Source organism: Pholcus phalangioides, unplaced genomic scaffold (assembly GCF_987345545.1).
Source record: "Pholcus phalangioides strain wild (caught in Gottingen) unplaced genomic scaffold, Ppha-v1.0 ptg000010l_1, whole genome shotgun sequence".
Lineage (NCBI taxonomy): Eukaryota > Metazoa > Arthropoda > Arachnida > Araneae > Pholcidae > Pholcus > Pholcus phalangioides.
In genome coordinates, this window is record NW_028301603.1 from 41,781,187 (window position 1) to 41,806,042 (window position 24,856).

Here is a 24,856-nt window from a genome sequence, read left to right on the forward strand (position 1 = left end):
GCTTGGCAAATGGAACCGAAATACAAAAGGAGAAATATTCGATTGGGTGAAACAATCCCACAATAATAGAACAATAGTGGTTCTTCAATCTGACTCCACACGAATGAATTATCAGCTGATAATATCGTTAACTTTTTCTTTTGTCTATGGGGTGGAAAAGGGGGTGAAAATGGGTGTAAAGTCTGCCCCTTGAAGCATGTTTTTTTTTTGCATTCTTGAAGAAAATATAAAGCCTTCATTTAGTTTTTTTATAGGTTCGGAGATAGAGTAAGAATCGGCAAAATGTCGACTTTGCTTGTTTACATTTTAATTATATTTACCGTTTTCAGTTGTCCAACCGAAGGGCGAAGTTCGAGTTATGGTAACATCGGCAATAGGATTCATCAGGAATCAGTACAAGGTGAAGTTTTGCGCGAAAATCCATCACCTAATGACTCAGAACAGGTTACTCGTGAGTTTTACATGCATCACTTTCTTTTTGAAATTTCAGTATCTAAGATAATTGCTTGAAAATAACGATATAATGCAAGTTGTAATACACTTAATGAATTATAATACAAAGATTGCTCAATCGCTTTGTGCACGTGGGTCACTGAACGGTTCGTTAAATGAAATTGAAATTGAATGGTTCAAAATTTCCGATTGGATGCCGCATTGAAAATTCATGATAATGAGGATCAGTTAATTGTCATCGGATGGGCCAACGAAGGCTCTTATTCATTGAAGTTCTTTTTTTTCGAATTTTCCCTCAATTCTGAATTTTTATTTTTCCCCAACGTTTGATTTAATTTTGGTATTGCCAATGCCCATTCTGAATTCCGAAACAGTGCGACAGCTTTTACAGAAAATTACAAGTTTAGAAGAGACCCTAAAAATGTTGATTCCCGAGATCGCCAAGGTGGTTCTGATTCGGATCAATATTTTTTTCCCTCTCAAATAACCCCTCCCCTGTTGTATTTTGATTCATAGAGAATCCGGCATTGTGTCGATTTGTGACCACTGGGAATACATTCATACTTTTCCAATAAATATTCATTGAGGTTTGATATTGATATAAATATGATGGTCGATTCGGTTTCACGGGCCACATTACATGGCTGCTATAGCCATATTTAGCTCGCGAGCCACGGACCAATCTTATACAGCTATAAAACAGTGTTTCTCAAATTGGGCAATGTTTTCCCATGGGGGGGGGGGGAACGGAATTGTTCAGGGAGGCGATAGAAGCTGCAGAAATAACACAATATCCTATGGGTTGATTTGAGTTGAGGGTGAATGGGAGGACATATTCTGAAGAAGGAAACGACACGCACATACGCGACGATCGAACAAAAGTAAACAGTTTGGGGAACTCTGCTTTAAAACAAAGCCTGACACAAGCTATTACGAGGAATATTAAAGTTCTATTAATTTGAGGAAGTCACCATCCTGAGTGTTTTAACTTGTTTTTCTTAGATTTGAAACTGTGTTAGATTAAAACTGAATAAATAATTAATGCCGTTCCACCCCCTGTGCCAGAATCACGAATGTGCAAATTGTTCTTCCCTTTCTTTTACCAGCTGGTTGGATACCTTATTTTGCTATATTTTGCAGGAAACGTGCATGTGTATCCCTATTGAAACGCATGTTCCAAAACATTTTAGGAAGATAACTTCCATACAGTAACATGGGTAGAGTAAACATTTAAACGTTATTTCCCGTGTTTTTATTTTTCCAAGGACATTGCACATTCGTGCTTTTGGCAGAGGGAGGCGGCGGCGATATTATTTATATGGCAGATAAATGTATATTAATAAAAAGTGAGTGTTATTGTGTGAGCTATTGTTTTCGTTTCTTTTCATCCGACAGAGAAGTGCGGCGGTTGCAAAGGCGGGAAATGTATCAAAGACATCATGAAAGGAGAATATTGCCAGTGCCCACCTGGAAAAGCATGGTATTTTGAAGCTCGTTTTTTTGAGGATGTTAGTGAATGCAGAGGTACCGTGAAAAAGTTATTTATTATCCTTTCCATTGCCAACAATAACATTATTATTTTGTGAAACATTATAATACATAAAAATATTTCCTTTAAATTGCTACACGAATGGAAGCCAACCTCTTTGGTTGCGCAGTGATGGTAAATTGAAGTTGGTTTTTTGACGTCTTCCAACTTCGGCGTTTGAATGCGAGCCAGTCCCTCATTTGAAAAAGTCTCTGCGCTGAGAGCAGGTAGACCATTCAGCGCGATACTATAATGAAAATTCATTCATTTGCCATTTACACTTCAAAGTACAGAAGGAAAATGGCAGCACCATTGTTATACGACATAGTCGTAACTCTGACACTATAAATACGTAAAAGCCACGCATATGCACGCAACGCATTCCTACACGTAACCCGACCGTTGCAAATTCATCAGAAGGCGACTTACGAGCTCCATGTACGATGAAATAGTACTAGCTGCTGTGGTGGTCGGGTGGTCATAGTGACGGACTCGCATCGCGGGGACCGGGTTCGAGCCCCACCGTCGCCACAGTGGTGGTCGGCTGCAGTTGGTTTTCTGTGGTTCCCAACTTCAAGACGCAAATTCGAGCCGATCTCCCCGTTAAAAAGTCTCTCCACAGAGAGGAACAGGCCTACAAACAGTACAAATATTCAGTCACTATATATCACTCGCTTCACTTCTGAGATATAGATGGCAGCACTGAAAAATCATACACAACACTAGATACGCACTCAGACTGTTAGATACACACACTTACACTTCCGGCACAACTCGCTAGGTAGTAAATTGCGTATGGCGATAGACCTGAGTTGTGCTCGGTTTAAAAAAAAAAAAAAAGTAGTAGTAGTAGTAGTATATCTATGAACTCTGAGCTGTATATCATGTGTCTTCTTCCTGTATTTTATTAATTGCTTTCTTTCTCTTTGAACCAACTTGAAGATTGCTACTGCGGAGAAAATCAAATAAATTGCACTTTCATTTTTAAAAAGTTTGCAAGAACCGAAAAGAGCTGCACGTGTAAAGCTGGCTTCAGTGATAAAAATGGAACTTGCGCAGGTAACTACTTGTCTAATTTAGTAATAAATTGCATTTTTGCCAATTCTAGAAAAAAAAACACCATACTGTATCGTAGTTCTGACGTGATGCTGTTAAATCAGAGACCACATTCGTGTCCAGTCTGACCCAATACGTTCCATGATTGGGCATGGGCGAGTAGTGTGGCCGCTTCACCATTGGCAATGATCGTCAAATGGTGTAGGTATTAGAAGGCTGGTGGAAGAGAACAACCAAGACCTTGCAGCCCCCACAACAAGTCAAAAGAGCCGCCTTCCCTCCCAATCTTCCCACACACAGGTCGAAGGACGCCAACAGTGACAACACGCGGTGGCGTAATAAAAATTTTTGGAAGCTATTATTCGCCAAGACAAATTGGGTGAGCGTGCCAGACTATGCCATTCAGGCTTCATCGTCGCCCTAGCTGAATCAACGTGGCAATGATTCATGAAGCCAGTGAGGAAAAAGTTATTACTGAGAGCAATCATGTATAATCGGGTGTTTGTCTGTTTAAATCGGCACACGCACGCACTGTACCAACACTCCCTATATAAAAATGCCTCCGCATGGAACTCGTGATGTCACTGAAGAAGACTATCTCACCTATAGCCATTGCATATAGCAGGAATACATTTGATTACATTTTCTACATTACATACTCTTACATTTTGTTTCTTAATTCCCCCCCCCCCCCCGAAAAATCATGTCCTCCTCTTCCCAACACAATACTGAAAACCATCTGGCTTGTCTTATTATCTGGCTTAAGTGATAGAATATGGAAAGACGAAAAAAACCAACTACATGTACAAGCACCAACCTTTTCAATAGGTGTTAGAATATAACTGTGTACAGATATCCATATCTATTTTTAGTTTTATCATTAACAATATTTTACAATAGAAAGAAATTTAATTATTTCATTGGCAATACCGAAATATCCTGACTCTTTAAAAGCTTCTTATTATAGCTTAACCTTTTTTGAAAGCAAACCTGTCCATCAAACATTGTTTTCCAATTATTCCCCCATTTTCAGTTCAATTGGCAGTGGGTGGAACTACGTTTTGTGCATATTTTGATGACAGGGCGTGTATACAGGCCATGTTTCTAGCTGATATTACTCCCTCTTTGTCTAATCATTCACAAACTTTCAATCATTGGCACAGCGTTACAGACTAAGCTATACTACACACGTTACCGGAGAGCTCGGTGAACTTTAAGTGGCCCTCAGGCCATGAGTTGAAGAACCCTAGTCAAATTCAACAGCACCAAAATTCCCGCACAACATTATAGATACATACTCAGACTAAAGGTATACACATGCACACTTCTGACACAACTCAATCGTAGTAAATTGCCAATGACAACAGACCGGAGTTGTGCTCGGTTTGAAAGGTCTAATCCAACGTCATCATGTTATCTATCTTGTTTACTTGTGGGGCAGCTGGCCACTGAGGGAGATTTTCTTAGTTTGACGATTGATTTACTATTGATTTAAAAGAATTCTAAAACCTTTACATTTACCTCATAATTTCTAGTTTCGCATGTTCACGCCCGAGTGGCATGGTGGTAAGATGCTCGTCTACCACCATGAAGGTTAATGTCACGGTCCCTGGTTCAAACCCGAGGGAGGATATAACTATGATGTTTACCCTAACGAACTTGAGGCGACCATCGATAGATAGCGCCTCCATTTCCAACCCATGTCATTAATGGTAGTGTATCGGTATGGCCAGAGTCGGTGTTTGGCGAAGTAGTTTCGTACATTCTTTTTCTGTGAACGCTACAGTTCCCCTCACCCCGCTTTCGAAGTTGACGTTTTGTTGTTATGTCTGACATAGTTGATTTTGATATTCTTCTGTGCAATTTTGATAAAGCTCTCTTCACAGTTGATAACAGTGTTAAAAATAAAAAAAACGATATTCTCAATTGAATTTTAACGGTCTTAGGGTATTTTGGGGGCTGCTGATTTGAAAACGGACGGTGGTTTTGTCGAATTAGATCTAGTTTTTCGAATAATGCATGCTCCCAACATTTCAATAAAGGCTGCAGCCAATAACTTTTGCGTCGAATTTTTACTTTAAATTTTATTTATCTTCCTATTCTATTCAATATATTATTATATTTATGTCATCATTAGGCACATTAGTAGTCTTTATTTATTGATATTATGTTTACTATTGATTTACATTTCGCACAGTTTCAATGTGGTTTTCATGATCCCATTAAAATTTAGTTTTCACTTCATCTGAAAAACTAGAGCCAGTCTGACAAAACCAATGCCAGATTCGTAATCAGTGCCCCAAAATCCCACTGAAATATCTTTGAGAACAAAATCTGTGTTGAGAGCAGTGTAATCAAACAATATCATTTCTTTTAGCTTTCCTATGGTCAACTCTAAAAACTTGACGTTTAATCAATTCACAACTGTATTAACTATCAGAGAATGAGTAAAATTTGGAAGAGAGAGATGAAAAAAACACCCACAAAAACTTGTGGAATAAAGGGATGCACCAGTCGTAGTAAAGCGCCATAATCTGACTATCATTTTACAAGTACACAACGAAGGTGTTTCAATAAATCTGTCTCTTGCATCCACCTGAAAGGGGGGGGGGGAAACCCACACTCGCAATAATATTTCCATAGAACTATCAAACATTCAATACTCGAACATATAATCAGCAGACAAGGTGATGTGCTATACTTGTCCAATATAAGAACACAGAGAGTGTCCAATATCCGGGATCGAAAGGTGTCTAAGATACAGAGTATCGTGGACATGCTGCGTAATAGGAATGTAGCCGGTTCCATTCAAAACCGTTCAATATAGGGAGGTGTCCAGGTTATAGAGTTGTCTAAATTGACAGATTATACTGTAATTGTTTAGGTCTTAAAGAAATGATGATTTTAACTCTTCTGCTTTTGTTTTCTATTTCTCTAACGATACGGCAATTAATCCATGTGATCGAAAACCCTGCCAGAACGGCGGAACATGCATCAAAGGAAAAGGTAAAAATTACACCTGCAGCTGTGCTCAAACGCACAGCGGGAAGAATTGCGAAACTGGTGCGTTGGTAACAATCATATATTTTTTCTCACAGTGATCATTCAAAATCATATAATTGGTTACGTCTCGAGTAAATATTTATTTTTGACTGATACGCTCTCTTGTTTTTGATTTTTAACGATGCAGCAAGTAATCCATGCGATCGAAAGCCTTGTCAGAACGGCGGAACATGCATCAGAGGAATAGGTCTAAATTACACCTGCTACTGCCCTTGGACACACGTCGGAGTGAATTGCGAAACAGGTGCGTTGGTAGCAACAATATATATTATTCTGACATTGATAATTCAAAATCATAATTGTTTCGAATAAATAATGATTTTCAAAATAAAACTTCTGCTTTTGTTTCCTATTTCTCTAATGATACAGCAATTAATCCGTGTGATCGAAAGCCTTGTCAGAACGGCGGCATCTGCATCAAAGGTAAAGATCTAAATTACAACTGCAGCTGTGCTCGGACGCACAGAGGGAAGAATTGTGAAACTGGTGCGTTTTGGTAACAATCATATATTTTTCTCACAGTGATCATTCAAAATCATATAATTGGTTACGTCTCAAGTAAATATTTATTTTTAACTGATATGTTTGTTTTCTATTTTTAACGATACAGCAATTAATCCATGCGATCTAAAGCCCTGTCAGAACAACGGAACATGCATCAGAGGAAGAGGTCTAAATTACACCTGCGACTGCCCTTGGGCACACACTGGAATGAATTGTGAAACAGGTACATTGATACAATAATGAACAATATGAACAATACATTTTTCACAGTGATCATTCAAAATCATATAATTTGTTGTGTTGAATAAATAATGAGTTTAACTTCTGCTTTTGTTTTCTATTTCTCTAACGCTACAGCAATTAATCCATGTGATCGAAAGCCTTGTCAGAACGGCGGCATCTGCATCAAAGGTGAAGATCTAAATTACAACTGCAGCTGTGCTCGGACGCATAGAGGGAAGAATTGTGAAACTGGTGCGTTTTGGTAACAATCATATACTGTATTTTTCCTCACAGTGATCATTCAAAATCATATAATTGGTTACGTTTCGAGTAAATATTTATTTTTAACTGATACGTTTGTTTTCGATTTTTAACGATGCAGCAATTAATCCATGCTATCGAAAGCCCTGTCAGAACAACGGAACATGCATCAGAGGAAGAGGTCTAAATTACACCTGCGACTGCCCTTGGACACATACCGGAATGAATTGCGAAACAGGTACATTGGTAGCAACAATATATTTTTCTCGCATTGGTAATTTAAAATCGTTTAATTGGTTATGTCTTGAGTAAATATTTATTTTTAACTTAATATAGAATATATAACGATAATCTATTATTTTACAATTAAACAATGAAGGGGGTGTTTCAATAAATCTGTTTTTTGCATCCATCTGAAAAGTGGTGAAACCTACACTCACAATAACATTTACATAGCACTATCAAGCATCCGATGCTTGAAGTGCTTCTTCCAGAAGTCCCACTTCTGGATCCTTTGCAGAAACAATCAATACCAAGGTGTTGAAAATTCTACCATATAATATTTTGAATACTCTCTCAGATTTAATAAATATATGTATGGCTAGTGTGGTAAATTCCCGAGGTCTTTAAAATCAGCTATCGTTACAACCATTTATAAATCTGGAGATCCCAATGATTTTAACAACTTCAGACCAATCTCAGTTTTACCCTCCATCTCAAAAATATTTGAAACAATTATCAAAAATAGAATTTTTTCTTTCTTGTCGCATTTCAGTAATCTTTTCTAACAATCAGTTTGGATTCCTTCCTAATAAAAACACAGAAACTGCTCTACTGCACTACTCAGACGTGCTATTATCGCGCTCCGCTCACCGACGAAGAAGTTTCGGATAGAAGTTCGGATAGAAGAAGTTTTATCCGAAACCGTTGCCGGGGATTACCGAAGGATTACCGTCACGCCAGTGCGCCATTTTGTGTCTTTCTTTGTGTTTTTCTTCGTTCTCGTGAGTTTTACTTAGCGTGTTGTTTATTTTTGGGTCATATTCTGCGGTGATTTTCTTTTTTTCAGCGCACGTTGGATTGTGAGATAAGTGGTTTTTTTTTATTATATTGCTCTCATTTTTTTTAAATTTTCGTTGTGTATTTTCGATCGACTTTAATTTATTTTTCTCGTTCGCATTTCATTTTCGTTGTTTTTTCGCCAGGTTCGCTCGCTTCTTTGATATAAGTTCGTAGGTTTTTGGACGTTAGTGTTAGCAAACAGTGTATACTTTTTCCCGGGTACTCTCAATAATTTTGTTTTCCTTCCATTTGGGCCTATTGTTGTAGTGTTAGTGTTTTGAGATAGTTAGCTAATTCTAATAAGTATAAATTGTACTTCGTAGCTTAATACTTTTTTTAGAGGGTGTTGTATTCTTTATATACATATTTATTTTATTCTTCTTGATTTAGTGCTGAGCATTCTACTTTACGTAATTTTTTCGTATAATCTCTTACGTATATTTTGCATAGTAATGTATTTTACATTATTTTAATTTCCAGTTAACGTTTCTCATTTTCCTATTTTTAAGTATTATTATTATTATCTAGCTTTAGCAATAGTGTTAGTATGCCTCGACCTCGACTAGTGTTGTGTAGAGCTTGCGACGGGAGGTTTCCCTGGTCTAGGGGTATAGTAGCTGATAGTTTCAATTGTAAAGGGTGCTTGGTTAGGAAAAGGCTGGAACTCGAGGTCGAAGCTTTACGGGAAAAAGTTAGGGTGCTAGAGGGCCCGGTTATAACGGAGCCTCTGGTCGTCGAGCCACCTGTTGATGAAGAAGCAATCTCCACGAACAACGACATTTTAGATGGCGAATGGGTGGTCGTGGATGAGGTAGAGGGGGATAGTGATAGGGGTTTAATCATCGGCGATTCTATGGTTAGGGAACTTGGGAACCGAGTGTGTAGGGATTTTCGGGGTTTTCGAGCGCTGTTGTCTTCCTGGGGGGAAGATTGGCAACGTTCGAGACGTTTTTCATCGCCGAAAGTTGCCCTTGCGGGTGATTCTGTGGGTGGGAACAAATCAGGAAGGAGCGAATATTAGTGAGTCTCTGTCAGAATACCGGGATTTACTATTATCCGCTAGGGAGGGGGGTTCAGATGTGGCAGTGATTCCAGTGCTGCCAAGGGGTAGTAGGGGATATAGGAGTAGGATCCACCAATTCAATATAGGCCTGAAGGACATTTGCTCCTCACTTGGGGTCACGTTCTTGGAGCTTCCCGCATTTACCGATAGGTGGCTTCGTTCGGATGGGATCCATCTAAATAAGTGAGGGGTCTGGGAGGTTTACGATAGTCTTAGGTCAGGTTTTTTACTCCCAGACCACGTAGTCGGGAATGCGGGTTAGTTAATGATAATCACAACAGTACTGACGGAAAATTACCCACCTCTGACTTGGATGGCTTCTCGATTGACACTAAATCACCGGGCAAATTAAAATGTGTGTTAATAAATGCCAGGAGCTTGGGTAATAAGAAAGATTTTTTAGAAACTATGATAGTTGTGGAGGGCTTGGATCTTATAGCCATTACAGAATCTTGGGCAAAGGATGGAGATGAATCTTTCTTACACATCTCAGGATACGATTCTTTTTTGAGAAATAGATCTGATAGGAAAGGGGGTGGAGTGTTGATATACGTGAAATCCTGTTTGAAGGCTAGAGAGTGTAACGTGCAGAGAAGTGATATTGAAACCATATGGGTTGAACTTGAGAGCAAAAGACGTCATAAGCTTATTGTTGGGGTTTGTTACATTCCACCGAATAGGGATCAAAACTACATTGCCAAAATGCATGATGAAATTTCCTACATGTGTAAGCGAAAGAGGGGTTCTCATACTAGGGGATTTCAATTACCCGGGTATTGATTGGGAGAACCTTTCATCTGGAAATCAGTATGAAAGAGACTTTCTTAAGTTGGTGCTCGAAAATTTTTTTTATCAGAAGCCACTAGGGGTACTGCTATTTTGGATTTAGTTCTTACTAGTTCTGAGGATCTAGTTGAACATGTTTCGGTGGGGGAAGAGTTTTCTTCCAGTGATCATCGTATCGTCAGATTTCACTGTAACTTTTCCTCGGGTAAGGTTGATAACAAAAGACTGGTTCCTTGTTTTCGGAGAACTAACTTTGATGTTTTGAGAAGAAGGTTAGCGGAAGTTTTCAAAGACCGGTTGGAATCAGTAGGGGTGGTAAGTCAATGGGAAGAATTTAGTACGAAGCTGTCCTCTGTTTTGCACGACGTCATACCCTTTGTTCGAAAAAAGCGTGTTTGTACATCACACCCTCTATGGTTCACGGATAGCGTGCGGAACCTTTATCTTGAAAAGAAAAGAGCATTCAGAGAGTATAAAAGTGGACGTGGTGACCTATCATTGTTTACTGATAAAAGAAGACTGTTGAAGAAAGCGATAAGGGATAGTAAAAAGGAAGTTGAATCTAGGTTGGCAGATAACATTGGCTCTGACCCAAAATCATTTTTTCGATACGTCAATAATGGATGTAAGGGGACAGTTGGCCCCCTCTCGATAGGAGGCTCTAAGGTAGAGAGCAATGTAGGCATGTGTAGTGCTTTCAATGACTTTTTCGCGTCTGTTTTTAATGGAGATAATGATATTCGATATACGGGTGTTGCATGGGGTAATAAAACCCTCAACGATATTCAAGTAGAAGACGTGGAGGTCCTAAATCTTCTAAGAAATGTATGTGCAAGCAAAGCACCAGGACCAGATGATATCTATCCCAGGGTTCTCAGGGAAGGTGCTAATGAATTGTTGGGGCCAGTCGCACAGATATTCAGGAGTAGTGTTGCTGAGGGTATCGTCCCGAGAGATTGGAAACTGGCTAACGTTGTTCCGATATTTAAGAAGGGTAGTAGAGAAGTGGTGTCTAATTATCGTCCAGTGAGTTTGACGAGCTCCCTCTCGAAAATTTTGGAAATTATCATCAAAGGGCAGTTTGTGAAGTGGATAGACGAGAATAATGTATTGTCGGATAATCAGCATGGGTTCAGGAAGGGGAAGTCATGTGTAACTAACCTCCTTTGCTTCTATGATTACGTGACTAAGGCTTTGGGTAAGAGCAAAAATGTCGACGTTGTTTACCTTGATTTCCAGAAGGCATTCGATCGGGTCCAACATGGCAAACTCTTGAAGCGTTTACACGAGATTGGAATAGGGGGCAACTTGCTGAATTGGATAGAATCGTGGTTAAGAGATAGGTCGCAACGAGTTATGGTGAACGGGGAATTCTCTGGTTGGACAGACGTCACAAGTGGAGTTCCTCAGGGAAGTGTCCTTGGCCCCATACTTTTTTCACTTTTTATCGACAAACTCGATCAGGGTATCGATGGAATTACTAGCAAATTCGCAGATGATGTGAAGCTAATGGGGGTAATCGGAAATGAAAGCGATAGGGAGTTGCTCCAGACCAACTTAAACAAGATTGCAGCATGGGCAAATGAATGGGGCATGACGTTTAGCGTAGATAAGTGCATGGTCGCTCATTTTGGTTCGAACAACCCATGGTTATCTTACGAGTTGAATGGTGTCACTATCCCGGATGCAACTAGAGTCACCGATTTGGGAATTCTCATTGACGAGCGACTTAAGTTTTCTGAACATTGTTCAGCGGTTGTCAAAAAAGCGAATAGAATGCTTGGTCTCATTTTCAAAAAGTCTCTTCGCGTTCTCCTAAAGTCATTCTTCCGCTTTTTCGAGGCTTAGTTCGTCCTGGACTGGAGTATGCTGTAAGGTTTTGGAGACCATACCTACAGAGGGACATAGACTTGATTGAAGGGGTGCAGAGAAGAGCTACGCGTGTCCTTATTGGCACACAGGGCTTGAGTTATGAAGAGAGACTTCATTTTTTGAATATGTTTACATTGGATGAACGCAGGTGTCGAGGAGATATGATCGAAGTGTTCAAAATTTTCAATGGGATGGATAGGATGGACCATGAACTTTTAGTACACCGCCAATCAACTGCTTTTACAAGGGGACACCAGTATCGATTGGTGAGGGACAATGCAAGGTTATGGTGTCGCAGGGAATTTTTCTCTAATAGGGTTGTTAATAAATGGAATAGCTTACCCTCGGAGGTAGTAAATTGTAACACAATTGACACGTTTAAAGAGAAATACGATAAACATGTTGGGGTAAATCGAGAAGCTATCCATTCTTAGAATAAGACAACCATAAGTATTCTTTATGGGCATTGTATAATATTTTATCATGTGTATATATTGTTTATAATTTGTGTTAATTGCATTTTTAATGGGGTTGCTGTATTTTTGAAACATATGACATCCATATTTTTATGGGCATCTTTTTATCAGCCACCTCGTTGGGCATTTTGCCTGTTGTGGCGTTGTATTTGTATTTGTATTTGTACTAGCATTTACTAAATTTATCGCTGAAAATATTGATAAATCTAAAAAAACCATTGCAATATTTCTTGATACAAGAAAAGATTTGATAGCGTGAATCATTATATATTATTGTTAGAAATGTAATCGCACTAGTTTATGTTATATACATATAGATGACGCTGCATGTCCATGAACAGGTCGTTTTCTAGTTATCTGCGTAGGTGTGTGTGTGTGCTTGTATATTGTGTCCTCTCTTGTATAATGAATAGTCTTCTTCCTGACATCGCCTCGTTCGCACCTCTCTCTGTAACAGCAGAGCGTGGTTTAGGTTTATATTTTCGCGGTTTACGTTGGTTTCGTAAGCGATCGTCTCGTAGGTTTTATCATGGCGGAAGGGAAACTTCAATATGTAGTGGAACCTTTCAACGGAGGGAATTATCCGTTGTGGAGTAGACGGGTGGAGGCTATTTTTGCTGCCAAAGAGCTGGATGCTTACTTACTACGTGAAGCGGATGAGGCGAAATAAAGGGAGGTCAAGGAAGCCAAGCAAGCATACGCATTGCTGATGACTTATGAACGACAAGGTGTTGATGTCTATGAGTGAACAACGATCTGCCCTGCAGATATGGAACAAGCTGAAATCCACGTATACAAAGGATGGGACGGTGAGTCAGATTTTATGTCGCAAAAAGCTCGCTACCATGAAAAAGAAACGCGAATGTTCGATGCGTCAACACATCGATGAACTTCTCGGTATCGTGAACGAGATGAAATTCTCGGGGGCGAAAGTGGATGAAGCGGACGTTGTAGTTTATCTTCTCATGTCATTACCAGCGGAATATGATGTAATCAAGTCAGCGATAGAGAATCAGCTTAGTTACAATCTAAGTCTGGAATTTGTGACAAAAAGACTCGTTGATGCTGGAGAAAAGCACATCAGAAAGACAATCGATCGAGAAAAATGCTACGTCGAACTGTGATGCTGCTTTTGGTGTTTCCAAGAAGAAAGGAAACTCGCCAAAATTCCAGAAATATCAACCGAAGTGCTATGGGTGCGGTCGCGTCGGCCACTTCAAACGGGATTGTTTATTTCGTAAAGATTCCGTTGCAAAGCAATTTGAATCGGCTGCTGTGACTTTCGCTGTCGGTGGTGTCAACAATGGGGTTCTTCATCGTGGATTCCGGTGCTACGTCACACATATGTAGCAAGCGGGAATGGTTCGAAACGATGACATCATATAATGGAACTGTTGACTGCGCTTCAAAAACTGAACGGTTGAATATTCAGGGAATTGGAACCATCGTTGGTGAATTTGACGGGAGAAAGCAGACCTTGACCAACGTGCTGTATGTTCCGGAGCTCAATGGTGAGCTGATGTCTGTGAAACAAATTCAGGCAGCTGGATTTGCGGTTATCTTCTCAGAAAGTGGTGTTCGTGTCCGGAAGAGAAATCAAAATTTCATCATAGCTCAACTCAACAGCAAAGGGCAGTATGTAAGTGATTTCTCTCCTCGTGTAGCTTCATCGTATTTTGCTGAATGTAATGCGAAACTGTGGCATCGAAGGTTGGATCATCCATCGAACTCAGCTGTAAAGGAACTTTGGTTTCCAGTTGAAGATTCATTTTGCGAAGTCTGTACATTTTCCAAACAGAGCGCTGAACTGTTTGGGAAAGGACCAAGAAAAAGAGAAACCGAGCCTATGGTGATGGTGCACACTGATGTTTGTGGCCTGATCACTCCAGCGACCTTCATGGAGGTTCGATTGCTGAAAAAGAAAAGTGAAGTTCCTACAGAACTGATAAAATTTCTGAAGCTGAATACTTCTGTGAAGAAAATAAGATGTGATAATGCTAGCGAATATGTGAAAGGCGAACTTGTTCGTTACGCAACAGAAAATGGTATCACGATTGATCCTGATCCTCCTTATACTCCAATGTTGAACGGAATTGCTGAACGAGCGAATCGAACTTTGCTGGACAAAGGGCGGACCCTCATATTCGAAGCCAATTTGCCAAAACAAATGTGGGGCGAAGCAATTCGAGCTGCTGCGTACTTGCATAATCGAATTCCAAGCAATATCGTAAAGAACTGTACACCGTACAAACTGAAGCTTGGATCTGATCCTGATCTAAGCAATATTCGAGTTTTTGGATGCAGTGCGTACGTGCTAACTCCTGCAGCTCTGAGAAAGAAACTGAATAAGAGATCGAAGAAAATGATCTTCGTTGGATACTCTTTAATGGGATGCCGACTCATGGATCCAGAGACGAAACGTATTATAGTCTCAAGAAATGTAAAATTCAATGAAAAAAAGAAGGCCGTCATCAATGACAACATAGACGACCCGATCGATGATGCAACCGTGAAAGATAATTTCTCTTCTCAGGACAGTGATGGCGATCCAACAACGAAAACGGTCACGCCACACCAGAACGAAGGAGATCCGAAAGAGAAACAAATCAGCCGATCCGGTATCCTTATCCTGAAACCTATATGGCAATGGTTGCCTGTCGAGATACTCTTGACAACAACGATATTCAATCGCTTTCGAAAGAGGAACAGCGACCCTGGAAACAAGCCATGGATGAAGAGATGAAATACATGATCAAGAACCACGTGTGGAATCTGGAGGAAATTCCTAGAGGAAAGCAGGCTATCTCATGCAAGTGGGTTTGTAGAAAGAAACGCGATGGTAAACACAAAGCTCGGCTTGTAGTTCGCGGCTTCATGCAGAAAGACGGACTGGATTACAACGAAACATATTCACCAGTCATCGATATCTCGGCTTTGCGACTTGTACTCGTGGTGATACTTCAAGAGAATCTACAAGTGTTTGTGTATTAGATGTGTGAAAACCGCGTTCTTGAACGGCGACTTAAATGAAGTGATCTACATGGACCAACCTCAGGGATACGACGACGACAGTGGCCGGAAGTGCAAGCTGATGAAAAGTCTCTACGGATTGAGACAGAGCCCACGCCAATGGTATCAGAAATTTGTCAACTTCGTGGTAAAAGCAGGTTTTATTCAATGTATTTCTGAACCGTGTATTTTTATTCGAAATTTTAATGATGCTAAGAAAATTATCATTGCTTTGTATGTAGATGATTTGTTAATTGCCGGCTCAGATGATAAAGAGCTTAAAATAATTATTGATATGTTGTCTAAAGAGTTCGAATTGTCAAAATGCGAATTAGCAACAGAATTCTTAGGTATTCATATTGAGTTCTCTTCTGATTGTTTATATCTTGATCAGAAATCCTATATTTTAAGATTGTTACAGAAATTTAATATGAATGATTGCAAACCTAGTGCTGTTCCAATGGAACCGAAATCAACATCTGCCAATTTTATGAGTGGGAATTTGTTCGAAGGACTGTACAGGGAGCTCATAGGTTCTCTGTTGTACCTGGCTCACGTTACTCGACCTGATATTCTGTTTACTGTCAATTGTTTGAGTCAGCTTCAGACTGACGTTGCCTTTAGTGCCTTGAAAAGGGTCCTCAGATATTTAAAGAGAACGGTTGACATGAAAATGAAATATAGAAGAAATGATTCCCCTGTTTCGGAATTGTCAGTGTATGTCGATGCAGATTGGGGAGCAAATCCCAATGATAGAAAATCAGTCTCAGGTAATGTTATTATGATAAATGACTGCCCTATATCATGGTCGTGCAAGAAACAAAATTGTATTGCTTTGTCTTCTACCGAAGCAGAAGTTATTGCTATGGTAAAAGCAGTTCAAGATCTTTTGTGGTTTAAGAACGTATCTTCTGAAATAATCAATGTTGAAAATGTTGTTGTATATGAAGATAATCAATCTCGCATTAAATGTGTAACAAGTGAGAATAGTCATGGTAGGCTAAAGCGCTTGGACATTAAGCTTAAGTTTTTACGTGATGTTATCAAAGAAAATAATAATCAAATTGAATATGTTTGTACTAAATTGCAAATTGCTGATATGCTCACGAAATAAGGCTCGTAGGTTTCATCACGGCGGAAGGGAAACTTCAATATGTCTTCTTCCTGACATCGACTCGTTCGCACCTCTCTCTTTAACAATTATTCAATAAGTTGTCATATATCGGAATCAGAGATAATGCTTTGAATCTAATTGCTTCTTTTTTAATCCATAGAACATAATCAGTCAAAATCCACAATAGCCGTAGCACCCCATTGGAAATAGTGAAAGGCGTTCCTCAAGGATCTGTCTTGGGACCATTGTTATTTTTATTATTCATAAATGATTTATGTAACTTAAACATAAATGGCAATATCATAACTTTCGCCGATGACACAGTATTACTTTACTCATCTGATGATTTCCAATCTCTAACTAACCTAATCAATACTGATTTAATTAGAATCCGAAAGTGGCTTGTTGCTAACGACCTTCAGATAAATACATCAAAAACTAAGTTTATAAATTTCTCTTCCCAATCTAACATTCACTTTCATCTTAATTTAATTTTACATAATCGCAATTAGGCAATTAATTCTGATTGTAATTGTTCATGTCTCGAACAAGTTACTACAATTAAATACCTTGGCGTATACATTGATCACAATCTTAAATGGAAGAGTCATATCAAGTACTTGCAAAAAAGATTACGGCTAGCAATTTATAAATTTTACCATCTCAAACCCTACTTGAATCAATTGTTTTTACTAACTCTTTACTTGTTTCACTCACTCCTACTATATGGTCTAATTGTCTGGGGTTCTGACTACCTTTCAACCCTTTACCCTATAATCAGCCTCCATAAGAGAATAATTTGAATCATCACAAATAATTTTACTACACCATCAATACAACTTCATCAACATCTTGGAATACTTACATTACGTCAATTATATTTATATAAATCTATTCTCCTCCTATTCAAAGGTCAATTCTCCTTGCCTCGATCTTCAAATTGATACATAGAAATAGATACATAGAATAGATACATTCAAATAGATTAAATACATCTCGATCTTCAAATAGACTAAATAATATATATTCACTTCCGTTGACTCATAGAACACTGTTGAAGAAACATTTTACTTACCTTATCCCAAAATTCTACAATACATTACCACCAGAAATCACTCACAATACTAATTTATTATCCTTTAAAAAATGTGTCAAGCAATACATGTTCTCACTTGATGGTATAGAGGATTTGTTTTAATGTTTTTCTTGCTCATATAATCCTTAAATAACATAACAATTTAATTTAATTACATGCTGCATCTAGTCGTTTTTGCTTTTATTCCAACATCTAAAAAATGTATATTTTTAGTTGCAGCATGTAGAACTGTTTTTAAATTGCACTCCACTGTTGCCATGAATTTTTATTTTCATTTGAATAATTTTGATTTTTTTTAGTTGACCATTCTGTTTTGCATACCAATTTTTACTAGCATTTACCAGAATGGGTCATTTTTTGATTGACTCCTTGGTAAATTTTTCTCTTTTTTTGTGTGTGTACTGTTTATTTATTTACACACCTCAACAGGCTGAGCCCAATTACAGAGATGGGAGCCCAATACAGAGATACTGTTATACGATAACAATAAATTTGATTTGATTGATTTGATTGAACATACAATCAGCAGATAATGTGCTATACTTGTCCAAGATAAGAACACAGAGAGTGTCCAATATCCAAGATCGTAAGGTGTCTAAGATACAGAGTACTGTGGACATACTTCGCAATATGATTGTAGCCGGTTCCATTCAAAACCCTTTAATATAGGGAGGTAGCCAGGTTACAGAGTTGTCTAAAGTGACAGGTTATACTGTAATTGTTTAGGTTTTGAAGAAATGATGATTTTAACTTCTGCTGTTGTTTTCTATTTCTCTAACGATACAGCAACTAATCCATGCGATCTAAAGCCTTGTCAGAACAACGGAACATGCATCAGAGGAAGAGGTCTAAATTACACCTGCAGTTGTCCTCGGACGCACAACGGGACGAATTGCGAAAGCGGTGTGTTGGTAAAAAAGAATATATTTTTTTCACAGTGCTGAATCAAAATTATACATTGGTTGTGTCTTCAAGAAATATTGATTTTTTTTCCTTGTGTTTTTGTTTCCCGTTTTCTTTTGGATAGTAACGGATTCATGCGTTCGAATCCCTTGTCAGAACGGCGGAACATGCATAAAAGGAAAAGGTCTAAATTACACATGCAACTGCCCTGCGACGCACACGGGAACAAACTGCGAAAAACGTGAGTTAAATGTTTTTAGTGAAATAATGAGAATATGGTATTGGGCCTACTATAAATCTCGATCATTACCAGATTGTAATGAAACATTTTTTATGCTATTGAAATAGTCACCGATGTCACACCAGTGCAATTTAATGAAGCCAACACAATTAAAAGGGAAATCAACGATAAAAGGCAAATATTAGTGAAATATTATAAATATCCCCTTCATGCGTTCCGTCATACTGTAGATGTTGTTTTCATGCTGTCAGGAGTTCCACTTGAGTTTTGGCAATCTTGGCTCCCAGTTCCTGACCTGAAAAATTCGTTCATACACTTTAGACGCTGTGGCCAGAAAGAAGCTGAACACCTGCTTGTCTTTTTCTACATGTTATTTGCTATTCATTTTCATCGTTGGTTTCTTATATATTGTGTTTGTGTTGGGCGAAGAATTCCTATTCCTTCGTACAATAAGACTACGAAAAATTGTTAAATTGATCAATATATACAAATAAAATGAGTTGATCACGCCAGTCTGATTGTGAATGGAATGTATTTTCTTTTTGCAAAAAAAAACAAAAAAACTGAACAATTTTTTCTTTTGCAAATGACTTTTTACAGGTCTTAAAATTTGTACGGATCAAACATGTAAAAACGGAGGCATGTGTTGGGAAAACATGAACCATACAAATTACATATGCACTTGTCTTTCGAATCACACCGGAAAGAACTGCGAGCGAGGTGAGCTATTTTTCTTACAATCAATATTATTATTTCTTGGAAGATTACCTCCAAATTGACTTTAACTACTTTGAATAATGTTTTAACATGGGTTAATGTTTTCTACGATCTCTGAAGATATCAACGGCTGTGACTCAAATCCTTGCCAGAATGGTGGTGCTTGTTGGATTGGAAAAGGTTTGAGATACCTCTGCATTTGTCCAGAAACACATGCTGGGAGAAACTGCGAAAGAAGTGAGAATGTTTCGTTTCCTCAATCACAACATGCATGCCATGTCATTAGTATTTTTTTCCCATCTTCATACGCTTCATAACAACTACAATGAATGAATGAACGCCAGAACTTTGCCACTGGACTTATCCCGTTGCCGAGATCTCTTCCAACCCAGCTTCGTGGCAGAGTCTGGAACACATAGCAACTACAATGAAATTTCCGTCAAACGGTATTCAAACCAATCGTTATAGAAGAAATAGACAATGAACACTATAAAAATATGAAAGTGCATTGGGAATAGAGATTAATATTCTTACATTGGCAATTATTGTTATATAGTATCTATAAAGTTTAAAGAATATCGTTGACAATCATTGTTATAAGAAGTATCGTTATATAGGATTTTCACTGTAAATATATATTGATGCGAATGAATCTCAAACTTTCCACGGATATATTGGCAATATATATTTTCGATATCCGTAAAAGCATGAGCATTGGATCTCAATATCGGTCACTATAATAATAATAATAATAACAAAAAACAAATTTTATAAATAATAATTTTATATAAATAAAATCATTTTACTTTTATTTCAACCCTGTAACTGGCTTTTAAAAATTTCCTGACCCGCATTACAACTGCCACATTGGAAATAAAAGCGTGTTACGAACCCGAGATATTTCGGGTCGATCGAAATAAAGCAGATCAAGTTTGACGAAATATCTCGGGATTGCCGCTGTAAAGGTTAAAGTAATCTTTTTTTTAAATTTATTTACGCAGAAATTCATGTCTGCGACAGCGACAAGAAGCCATGTTTTAATGGAGGAACATGCTGGAGAGGAAATGGCTCTTATCACTATTGCTCCTGTCCAGAGAAATACATCGGAAAATACTGCGAGAAAGGTTTGAAGGCGTGTTTCCTGTGAAATCAGTGCTGATAATTTAGAAATGAACAATTAATTATACGTGTTTATGACTATTTTTTTTCGCTCCCCTCAGTGATCGATCCTTGTGATTCGAAGCCTTGTAGAAATGGTGGCACGTGTTGGAAAGGAGAAGACATGGAATACTTGTGCACGTGCCTTGCTGATTATGGCGGAAGAAATTGCGACACAAGTGAGGAATTAACAAAAATTCTCATTACAATATATCTAATAACGTACGCGGGAAATTCATCGTCAACAATTCATAGCCACTCAATTCAGTGAGGGCGCGGTAGCCCAGGTCGATAACATACTCGCCTCGGTATTTGGTCGATACATACTACCAAAGGATATCTAGAGGTGTAGCGAGTTCGATACACGGGGTTCGTCTTTGTCGAAAGCTTTTCCTGACACAGGGGTACAACACAAACGGCGTCATGACCACAGAAAACGATTGCTACCGCAAGAAGTTCCACACCAAGGGGTTAGCGCTCCAACCTCTCGGTGGGTATAATAACAGATGCTGTTCGGAATCGGTCTGATTGGCCCTCGTGTGCAGAAAATGACCGTGGTGCGACAAAAATGATCGAATCAGCAATTCACCGGAAGGAAAACTCATCAACAAACAATTAATCGACAAAGTCATAGTCTGTGAGTGGATGAGCTGGGGAGTGAGTGATTGATCACATGAATCAGGAGAGTCAGCTATTACGCAGGTGAGCAAATGAATGATTGAGTTAGTCCCTCACTCGTGCGATCATTCCCTAACTTTGTCATTCATATTTCCACTCATTCTGTCACTCGTACGGTTATTCATTCATTCTGTCAATAAGTTGGTCCCACATTACATGAAAATCCTGTCACCGGTTCACTCAATCACTCACTCCCTCTGCTACTCAGCCATTCAGCAGTTCACTCATACAGTCACTCAATCGCTCCATTACCCACTCAGTTGGTCACTCATACTGTAATTTACCCACTCTCTTGATCATTGATATGGTCACTTATTGTATCGCTTACTCACGCGGTCATTCATACGATCACTCTTACGATAACTCATTCGATTATTCACTTGTTCATTCATATAGTTACTCACACGGTCATTCACTAATTGACTTATCCGCTATCTCATTTGGTCACTCAATCCCTCATGAGTGTTCCGCTATCTCATTTGGTCACTCAATCCCTCATGTGTCTTGCTTAATCACTCACTACTACTAAACCAGACATGCACCTCGTCCATATTCCCCTGCGGAACCTCTAACGAATTGGTACATGTTGGAATGTACGTGTAGCGAAACCTGGCGTGAAGTTTGTTTCTGTGTGATGCTTGTTATGTGTAGTGTTGCCATCTGCGATCAGTTTTTCTAACTATGAGTGAAGTGTAATCACTCACTGATGAAGTCAATCACTCACTGGTGACAAACTGTTGTCGGTGAGTTTCCCTAACGGTGAAGTTTTCGTAAATCATCTGATCACAATACAAATATTTTCTATTTTCGGTACCAACTTCCTTATATTAAAAAAAATTTCATTGAAAAATTGTTTTGTTGTCTTAAAATCTTTTCAGACAAACAAATTTCTATGTCCACGGTGGGATCAACGCCCTCCTTGCCATTTAGATGAACGTAAGCTCGCTCTAATAATATGACATTTGCGGACGTACACCGAACTGACGGAGAAAATGCAACACCACGAAGAAATGCGTGAAATTAGACGAAAATTTTAAACATCGACAAAGAAACGTGTTTCAATTATTTTTTTGTCATAATTGCCAAATGATACTTTTGTAATGATTTTTTGAGTCCGTAATTTACCTCGTGTCATCTATTGATTTTTGCATTTTTATACTTTTGAATAAGACTTACTATGAGCAAATGCTGGCCACACATTCACGCTTCTAGTATCTGTGTTAGATTTATGCCCACTGTACACATGTGGTATCTACTGACATCCCCGTAACAAAAAATACGTAAATGGATGTCTAATAAATTTTCTGATAATTACAACAATGTGGATACATTCATGCAATCTTTGTGACCAATTCTAAATACTGTCATTTCGTTGTTGAAAGCTACGTCTGTTAAAGTCAAGACTGGGTAAGAAAAGAGGATAAACACTAAAACTAAGGTATTTTGCCACTATGGGGTTGGTTCTTATTTATTGTGTGAGAGAGAAACTTCCTAAAAGTTTTTGAATATTTCTTTTGAATCGGCAGTCGATGATGATGATTTTCAACAACATGCATGCTCTTCGAAAATGAACTATATCTCATTTTTATGAGGTCCCTCTTCTTGAAGTGGCCGGGCCGTGTCCGGATGAACTAGAGTTAATACTGCATGGATGTAACATGTAAATCTTCGGAAACTTCTAAGTTGGAACTGGGATAGATAGATAGAATCGCTCACAACCCCGGACTGATGCAAAGCACCTTACTTCCGTTACCTCAAAAGAGGCAGAGTTGTGTCAGAAAAATTAGCAAAGATTTATAGTGGTGGCCTTGCCCCGTGCTCGCAAGTATCGAATCACTCACGTTGGCCATGAAGATAGCCATCAATTCGTTGCAATGTACTAGGGAGACTACTACTACTCAATGACTAGGGAGAAAAATTGCACATGCGCCCAGTGGCACATAAGGGCCGTAGACCGCAGCCTGGGATTTGGAAAGAAATGTGGAAAAGACTTGTGGGCGAGAAAGAGAAGCTGGCATGTTGAAGTGGGAGAGATTTGAGAATGGCCTAATACACAATGTCTGCAAAATATGTATACATATACAGCGCCTCCACTGTGACGGGAAACGAAGAAACAAAGCCTCCGTCCACAGTTGGAACTGGACAAGAATCTCATCTCAAAATTGTTAGTGATACTTTATTCATTTGAAAAAGACGAATCAAATGAACACAGACGTTAGTCAACTTTGATCAAAGCGAAAAACATTTGTGTTTTGGGATATTTCGATCGCGTGAAAATTTGAAAAGTGCACACACATACACACGCAAGAGAGGAAGAAAACTGGTTTGCTTTTATAGATTTCTCATTTGAATTATACCATAGTTTCAAAAATGCCAAGTTGTACTCTTGGTGTACGTTCGGTGAATTTGGCCGGATTTTGAAGTGACGTCATCAATTTTTAAAAAGCGTTATTACTCCATATTCACTGGTCAAATCAAAAAAACTGAAATCAATGTTCCGTATTAGTTTTCACAAGGAATCACCGGTGTAATTATTGGACAGTCGATAATTGTTACCCATTATTGGGCCTATTGATTACATTAGAAAAGCCATATGCTTGAGTTCCAGTACTTCCTTGGCTACTGAATCATATTTCTTGGGAAAGAAATTATTGAATCTTTATAGCAGACAGTTGTATATAAAAATTGACGGGCACTAAAATGTAGCATATTCAATTCACCTGGCCAGCGGAAAAGTTTATAAAACATTTTATTATTTGAGAATATGACATATAATAAAATTGAATGCAATACGACAGCGAAATATGTAGAATTAAGTATAATAAAAGACATTGGGAGAATTTTTCACAGACCTCTGCGCAAACCGCGTTGGGGTCAGCAAAAGTTACAATAAAGAGTTTCTACACTGTGTAAGCAACTTGCTCTACAAACGAACCAAACAAAAACGCATGCAGAACATGCGTTACTAAAGGCAACCAATTAAAAACGCGTTCAACACTACTGGTTCAAATTAAATAAAAAAATATTATAGGTAATATATTTTCACAATTTGACATGCCAACATATTTTACTTGTGAAATTTTCTTAATTTGTACATTTAATAAACGAGTTTTGATTAGTTGCCAGCAAAATACAAGCAGCAAATGAGTTATAAAATTATCCGAATTAATTATAGTTTTGTATCAGCTTATGTTGATTTTCACTTCTAAAAAACTAGATAGCGCTTCACCAAACGAATTATGAAACTAAATATCCATGCCACTTGATATGATTGCTGCAGTACGGTCATCTTTCGCTGCCAAAGTACAAAAGAACTTGGGTTTATACAGCACGTTTTGTACGCTGGCGGGAACAACAGTTCCCCATCGGGATGACAAAGCATTATTCAAAATTAAAACATATAAACATATATCAATTTACACGAATGAATAGAGCAATCATTTTACGAGATATTTCGATGTTCGAGATATTCCCGAATTTTTCGGGAAAAGAACACTTCTATAAGTGAATAAAAAAATAAAAAATAAATAAAAATATGGAGTATTCTTGATGGCATCATATACTCGGAGCGCCAAAAACGACAAAAACCTTTCG

At 38.4% G+C, this 24,856-nt stretch overlaps 2 protein-coding genes across 3 annotated transcripts; both read left to right on the plus strand.

The window, feature by feature from the left end:
- Positions 1-263: 263 nt before the first annotated feature.
- On the plus strand, positions 264-4,213 carry LOC149081506 (uncharacterized). Its single transcript, XM_089238346.1, has 4 exons — positions 264-451; positions 1,849-1,977; positions 2,924-3,040; positions 4,071-4,213. The coding sequence occupies exons 1-4, from the start codon at positions 283-285 to the stop codon at positions 4,211-4,213; spliced, it is 558 nt and encodes a 185-aa protein (XP_089094472.1). The 5' UTR covers positions 264-282.
- A 682-nt stretch (positions 4,214-4,895) lies between these two features.
- On the plus strand, positions 4,896-22,571 carry LOC149081507 (uncharacterized). Of its 2 annotated transcripts, XM_089238444.1 has the most exons (13): positions 4,896-6,100; positions 6,228-6,344; positions 6,470-6,586; positions 6,711-6,827; positions 6,962-7,078; positions 7,209-7,325; positions 18,352-18,468; positions 18,593-18,709; positions 19,310-19,429; positions 19,547-19,663; positions 20,428-20,550; positions 20,647-20,763; positions 22,141-22,571. In XM_089238444.1, the coding sequence occupies exons 4-13, from the start codon at positions 6,812-6,814 to the stop codon at positions 22,194-22,196; spliced, it is 1,017 nt and encodes a 338-aa protein (XP_089094570.1). In that variant the 5' UTR covers positions 4,896-6,100; positions 6,228-6,344; positions 6,470-6,586; positions 6,711-6,811; the 3' UTR covers positions 22,197-22,571. The 2 variants fall into 2 exon arrangements, with proteins under 2 accessions (XP_089094570.1, XP_089094569.1); XM_089238443.1 differs by lacking the exons at positions 4,896-6,100; positions 6,228-6,344; positions 6,470-6,586; positions 6,711-6,827 and having other exon boundaries at positions 6,907-7,078.
- Positions 22,572-24,856: the final 2,285 nt, after the last annotated feature.

Bases quoted from the DNA above. Each gene is read 5' to 3' on its own strand.
- LOC149081506 (XM_089238346.1), top strand. From the start codon at position 283: ATGTCGACTTTGCTTGTTTACATTTTAATTATATTTACCGTTTTCAGT. The intron at 1,978-2,923 runs GTACCGTGAAAA...ACCAACTTGAAG, and splicing joins GGATGTTAGTGAATGCAGAG to ATTGCTACTGCGGAGAAAAT. The intron at 3,041-4,070 runs GTAACTACTTGT...CCCCATTTTCAG, and splicing joins TAAAAATGGAACTTGCGCAG to TTCAATTGGCAGTGGGTGGA.
- LOC149081507 (XM_089238443.1), top strand. From the start codon at position 6,916: ATGAGTTTAACTTCTGCTTTTGTTTTCTATTTCTCTAACGCTACAGCA. The intron at 19,430-19,546 runs GTGAGCTATTTT...CGATCTCTGAAG, and splicing joins CGGAAAGAACTGCGAGCGAG to ATATCAACGGCTGTGACTCA. The intron at 20,551-20,646 runs GTTTGAAGGCGT...CGCTCCCCTCAG, and splicing joins CGGAAAATACTGCGAGAAAG to TGATCGATCCTTGTGATTCG.